Source organism: Nymphaea colorata, unplaced genomic scaffold (assembly GCF_008831285.2).
Source record: "Nymphaea colorata isolate Beijing-Zhang1983 unplaced genomic scaffold, ASM883128v2 scaffold0645, whole genome shotgun sequence".
NCBI lineage: Eukaryota > Viridiplantae > Streptophyta > Magnoliopsida > Nymphaeales > Nymphaeaceae > Nymphaea > Nymphaea colorata.
In genome coordinates this window covers 1-6,461 of record NW_022205151.1, presented here as the reverse complement: position 1 = coordinate 6,461, position 6,461 = coordinate 1, and the positions used below count along the sequence as shown (strand labels likewise).

The window sequence follows — 6,461 nt, the reverse complement described above, 5'->3', positions numbered from 1 at the left end:
AAAGCAAGACATGCTCCATTTCTTTTTGGGAGTGATTTTGCTGTTATTTATTAATTTTGAGTTCTTGTAATAATTAATTCGTTTCAGTTAATTTTCTTTATTGAACTTTGAGATCTATATTTGCTTGCCATTCGCATTATCGTGGGCATATTTTTCGCTCCTGCAAGATATGTTGAGTTTGTTCACATTTTCAGAAGAAGAATTAAGGTTCTTATTTTCATTATTGTGGATACAGCTTGCGTTGAGCATGTTTCCTCCATTCTTTTGCATTCCGTAATAAACAACACTCTCTATTTTTTCGACAGACTATGAAGAACTTCTTATATCTCCATCGGTTCTTATGTTCTTGATGTTGAGACTGCTGATCATTTTGATGGTTGGTGTAGTCTCATGAAAACTGTTAAACTTAGTATGGGCATGACTATCAGATGACATTTAGAGAACGGCCCTGTTTCGCTAGGTTTTCGGTCTATTTGTGTTTTCGTGATTAATTAGCTCAAGACTCTCTTCAGCTCTCATGGCAGTTATTTGTACATTTTGTGTAAGAATTTGCTTGAAGGTCTTGAGCTTGTTCGTGCTTTTTTGTTTATTAGCGACTACTGGTTGGCTAAGATTCGCTAAAGTGTTGAGAGATGGAGTAGATTTGTTCTTATAACCTTTTGAAAAAACCTTCATCGTTGCTGTTTAAAATTTAATTTTAAGCTGGATCTATATATATGATATCAAAAGATAAAATTTTCCTCACTTCATTTTCATTTCCATTTTTGGTATGCATTTATATCGAGAAATAATTTTGGGTCTTTGGGATTATTTTAAACACTAAGTTTGCTTGATATATGAATCTTAATATTTCATATATTTAAAATTTTTTTAAAGCATGTCTGACTTCTCGCTTACCACCTTCGCCGCCAGAGGTAAACTGCCCCAAATCTAAAACGCCCTTGCAGCTGTAGCCAAGGGAGAAACTTCCCTCGGCATCAAGGCCAAGAACGGTGTCGTCATTGCCACCGAGAAGAAACTGTCATCACCATTGATGGACGAGTCCTCATACGCCAAGACCCAGATCCTCTGCGACCATATCGGAGCCGTCTATTCCGGCCTCGGTCCTGACTTTAGGCTTCTTGCTCAAAAATCAAGAAAGCTGGTGCAAAACTACTTCGTTAAGTATTTCGAGCCCGTTGGAGTCCCCACTCTCTGCAGAGAAACATCTGAGCTTTTGCAAGAGAAGACTCAAGCAGGAGGCTATAGACCTTTTGGAGTGTCAGTCTTGGTTGCTGGATACGATGAGAGCGGACCTCACCTGACTCAAATCGACCCTTCAGGAGCCTACTACAACTGGAAGGCCACTGCTATTGGAAAGAACGCCAAGAACGCTAAGATTTTCCTTGAGAAGAGATACAAGCCTGACATGGAGATCGAAGATGCCATCCAGACTGCCCTGATGACCCTAAAGGAAGGCTTCGAAGGCGAAATGAACAATACAAACATCGAAGTGGGTGTGGTCCGTGAGAACCGCAAGTTCCAAGTGTTGACTCCCGCCCAGATCAAGGAATACTTAGACGAGCTCAATTGATCATGTGGAATTAATCTGTAAAATAATCAATGTGATGGTGGTTGTATAAAAAAATTCAAGGAGGTGATACGACCAATTAGAATATATCTATGGTTGATCATTTGTTGGCAAACTTGGAGACGATTCTGTAGAATTCATCGAAAGTGACACCCTCGTTGGAGGCAGTCTTCTGATTGACGTGAGTGCTGTGCAACATCTCCAAAAGATCGTCATCGTTGAGGTTCTCGTGCAGTTGCTTTGAGATAGCTTTGAATTCCTCGAAGTCAATGAGACCGTTCTCGTCTCTATCGAATTGAGCGAAGACAGCCCTCAAACCGTTCTTGGTCTTGGTCTCACCAACTCTGGTTCCGATGATGTTCAAGAACTCTTCAAAGGTGACGGGGTGGTTAACGTCTCTCAGTCCGTGGATGAGGGACAGGACGAATGGGTTTCTCTTATCGAGGCCGAGCTCCTCCAAAACCTTGTTGATTTCGGCGGGATCAATGCTACCACTGTGATCCTCATCGAAGATTTCAAAGGTGTTCTTGAGATCTTCGTAGTCGTCGTGGTTCAATCTGTCCTTCCAGGAAGCGGTGGCAGCGGGCTTAGCGGGCTGGGGAGGCTGGGGTTTGGTGGATCTGCTCATAAGATATGTAAAGATGATAAATGATCCCTTGAAAATAATAAAATTTAACTTTGGAAAATTAGGTGATTCGAAATTTGAACAGTTTTCTTTTGAATTCTTAGCTAAGCGAGCCGCTATCTCTGCTCTTATGATAAATAATCTAATTTGTTTCCTATATTAATTTTAGTTTGTTTGAAATTGATCAAATTGCTTAACCATCCATCTATGAGAAAGATTGGATTGTTTGACTTAACAAAAACATAGATTTCAGTTCTTTTTAATAGCTTTGAATTGGCAGAATAATCATAGATTTAAATTTACATCAAAATGCAGTTTGTCTAGCAAACCTTTGTCCAAAGCATACCTTTTAAGTTTTTGTGTTCTTTCTTTCATCGCTTTCATCCATTTTACCATATCTGCGTACGTTTTCTTGCAAATGATCTTGTTCTTGCTTATCAAATCATCCTTTTAGCGCTTCTTCTTATCTTCTACAATGTCCACCTTATCATCATAGTAATCACTTCTCGATTTTATAGAGTCAAAACCTTTTATTAGCTACATAGGGCCATCAAGATATTACTCGTCAATTTCAATAGGAGACTTTGGCTATATCTTTTCATTCTACCTAATTAGTTGCTTCACCTTTTCTTAATTTTACTGTCGAGTTTTTTCGCATACGATACTTTCTTCGGTTGCCTCGACCAACTACTCTATCTTGTAGTCTCCAGATATGATTGCTCGTCTCAGTTGGATGTTATTTCTATCTGCGAATTCCCTCAAAACAAGCTTTATCTGCTTTGAGTAGGCATATCCCGGTTTACTGGTTCTCTTCTTAAAGAGCTTTTTGAAGAAATTGATCTCTATCTCAGAAGCCCTGCGATATGCGTATTACAATACGTCATAATTGTCTTTACAAATCTTCTCCTCGTTTTCAGACTTTTTGTCTTTGAGCAATTTAAGTTCCTAGCGAGCTAGCAGAATGACTCTAGTCAGTTTGTGTCTGTTCTATTGCCTTGTCTTAGCATAGTGTTCAGGGTCATTACCTTTGTCAACAAATTTGCATTTTGGATTTGTAGCGAATCTGTCTAGTTTCTCTTTTACGAATTCTAACGCGTCTAAGGGGAGAAATTTATGTGCTTAAAATTCCTTATGGAGCTGTTGCTATTTTGCCTTTTTAGACTGAGAGGTTTGCTTACGAGGAGGATTGTTTCTCAGGTCATCCAGCTATCTTTTCTCCTTTTCGTCAGCTTAGTTCCAAATGCTCTTTACGGAGTTGAGTCTCTTTAGTCGCTCCTGTTATGATTATCGTTTTCGCTGGATAACTGTTTCCTCGTATGGATCGTCCGTTGTGGTAGGATTGGTATGTGGTTGCTCAGGAGACAGTTAAGATGAGCTGCTTGAGAGGATGACCATCTGCATCTCAAGGATATTTTCATGTTGTTCCTGATGAATGGATTCTTCTCCTTTTCCCGGCTCTTCATCTGAATGACCACTATGGCTCATTAATAATATGATTTGAATGGCTGAAAGCGATACCTATCACTTAAATGCAGGTGAATTCAGCGATTTCTTAAAGCACATGTTCACATTTTATAAAGGAATTGATAGAATATAGTCGTTGAAAAAGTTTTATGTATTTTTTTCAATCATAAATATAGCAAATCAAACTTTTTGATTCTCAAGACAAAGCCATCGAATATTCTTAGTAGTTATAAAGAATTTTATAGAATTTTGCCCAAAATGCCTGAATCTTACAGATGAGTTAACATGATAACCTGATAACCTATTATAGAGGTATATTTCCTTGCGTAATAATTGGCTAATAAAGTCTTTTTTAAACACTTTTTGGGTTTGGCTAAATTATTTCTATGAAAATAGTAAAATTCTATTGATTCATTGCAATCCATCGGGGTCCTTTCATTGAATAAATTTAAATTTTTAATATTCTTTTATGGTGACCCTTTTAATGTGATATTATACTGGCATAAAGCATCATGAGTTGTAGACATTATCCCAACTGAGTTCACTGGCGTCAGTCAAGGCCTTCTGGAGCATCTCCTGGGCAAATTGGTTGTCATGCTTGAACTTAAGGGACTTATGGTAGAAGCAAATGGCCTTGTTGAGCTGCCCACTGAGATGATATATGAATCCCACCGAGAAATAGGTCTGCGCATTCGAAGAGTTCAAACTCACACACTGCTCCAGATAACTCACAGCCGACTTGTATTACTTCAGCTTGCGACAGGCATGGGCCAAATTGGTAAGGACAGTCTCCATCACCCAATAGCTCGAGTCAGGATGGCAAAGGGCTAGTGCTTCGAGATGATTTCTCTTGGCCTCCTTGTAGTTTTTCTGCTTATAGTTGATGACTCCGAGTTCCGAGTAGATGAGGGGATCAGATGGATTGATTTCTCTTGCCTTGGTTAGGGATATGGTGGCAGTTTTGAGGTTGTTGGTGCGCAAGTATTCCATACCCATGTAAAGGTGAGCCTGTGCGCATCCGGGGAAGAGACGTACGATGGAACGATAGATGGACATAGCTTGATCAGACTCATCTTGGACTGCGAAGGAATGAGCCATACCGATCCAAGCATAGAGGAAACTGCTGTCCAACTTGATTGCCTTCTGGAAATACTTACGAGCAACCTCAAACTTCTTGCAATGGAAATAATAGGTGCCCACTGTAAACCAGCTTACCGGGTGCGATGAGTAGTTCTCTACAAGGTTGTGCGCGCAGTAATAAAGCTATCCTGTAAGGCCGAGGTCTAGTAGGCATGTTGCATAAATGGGCAGTATTTCGAAGCTGAGAGGATCGCGCTTGATGGCCTTTAGACAGAGTTCATATGCAGCAGGTATTTGATAGTTCTGATAGAGGGTCTTGGCGCGGATACAGAGGATGCTGATGTTTTACTTCGCCACCAACACTTCAAATATGTTTTCCTTGCGAACCTCCTATTCTGCTACTGGCTGGTGAGTTTCTTATAATTCCTTTATCTTGGAAAGATAAATCTTTCTGAGCCACTGGTCTTCAGGATTGAAGGATAACGATCCCAGCAGCTGTTCCTTTTGAGCGCCAGTGATTAACTGGCAGTCGACAAGTCGGTTGAATGCTTCCACATTGGTCGGATCTTTTTGAATGCATTCTTGGTAGGCTTCTATGGCCATTATTTTGTTATCTTGTGCTTCGAAACACTGTGCACGGATGAAGGCACGACAGCTCTCCATCTTACGGTTGCAGTATGTGTTATCCAGCTGCATTTAGAGGGTGGCCAAGCATTGGTCATTTTGCTTGTTGTGGAGCAGGGCTCTTGCTGCCAGCAGTTGGAAGCTGATATTGTGGCTGAGGAGCTTGTGCTGCAAGAAAAGGGAGTGCACTTTCTTGAAATTTCCATTGCGGAAGTAGCACTCACCAAGGAGATACACTGCAGCTATGTGACTGTTGGCCAGTGTCACCAGCTTATCGCAAAAGAAAATAGCGTCAGGATAGTTATGCACGTTGAGGTTATCGATGGTAAGTTCGTACAATCTTCTAAGACACTCATTGCCAAGCACAGTAGAGGGGAAGTTCTAAAGCTCCGCAAAGTGATGTTCTGGGTGACTACCATAGTAGGGTTGTAGAAGTTCAGCTAGGAAGAATACTCTGTGTGTTTTGGCTGGGGCGAAGATAGTGGGTTTCTTGGCTTCTTTGCTCATGTTTGAATTTAAACTAAAATCAATCGATTGATTATTTATATATTGATGTCGGAAGTAGAGGAGACGCTGAACCGCATGCAGACCCATAAGAACGTTCAGGGCATAGTGATCGTCAACAACGAGGGCGCCATCATTCGGTCCACCTACACCAATGAACGCAAGGATGAAGGTATGAACACAAAAATGTAGGTATTAGGTCTTAGACGCAGGAAACGCATTGGCTAGATTGATCCCGCAACTAGTAGGCAAGGCGAAGAGCACTGTCAGGGATCTAGACTCCCATAACTAGCTCAAGTTCATCAGACTAAAGACCACAAAATACTAGATTTTGGTGGCACCGGATAACGAGTTCATCTTGATTGTGGTGCAGGGCCAGAAGAGCGAAGGTAAGGAAGAGGAATAGATCTGATGCGGCATTGCACTTTAATCTTTAAATTTCTAATCGTCCACTCTGGATATTCGGCATGCATAATCTATTAAAAAGCAAAAGAAAGTGGATCAATGGGGTTGGGGTTGGGGTTGGGGTTGGGGTTGGGGTTGGGGTTGGGGTTGGGGTTGGGGTTGGGGTTGGGGTTGGGGTTGGGGTTGGGG

General features: G+C 41.0%; 1 protein-coding gene and 2 pseudogenes across 1 annotated transcript; 1 reads left to right on the top strand and 2 right to left on the bottom strand.

Annotated features, from left to right (window-relative positions):
• The first annotated feature begins 877 nt into the window (after positions 1-877).
• LOC116245337 (proteasome subunit alpha type-2-like) lies at positions 878-1,573 on the top strand (annotated as a pseudogene).
• A 97-nt stretch (positions 1,574-1,670) lies between these two features.
• LOC116245336 (caltractin-like) lies at positions 1,671-2,591 on the bottom strand. The gene is made up of 2 exons (XM_031616960.1): positions 2,542-2,591; positions 1,671-2,190 (listed from the first exon to the last, which is right to left on the bottom strand). Exons 1-2 carry the CDS (start codon positions 2,589-2,591, stop codon positions 1,671-1,673), a joined length of 570 nt encoding a protein of 189 aa, XP_031472820.1.
• Positions 2,592-4,169: 1,578 nt separating this feature from the next.
• Positions 4,170-6,013, bottom strand: LOC116245335 (anaphase-promoting complex subunit 6-like; annotated as a pseudogene).
• Between the last annotated feature and the right edge of the window lie 448 nt (positions 6,014-6,461).

Coding starts and splice junctions, on each gene's coding strand:
- LOC116245336 (XM_031616960.1), bottom strand. CDS start 2,591: ATGGTAAAATGGATGAAAGCGATGAAAGAAAGAACACAAAAACTTAAA. Junction 2,191..2,541: donor AGAACACAAAAACTTAAAAG/GTATGCTTTGGA, acceptor TCTTATGAGCAG/ATCCACCAAACCCCAGCCTC.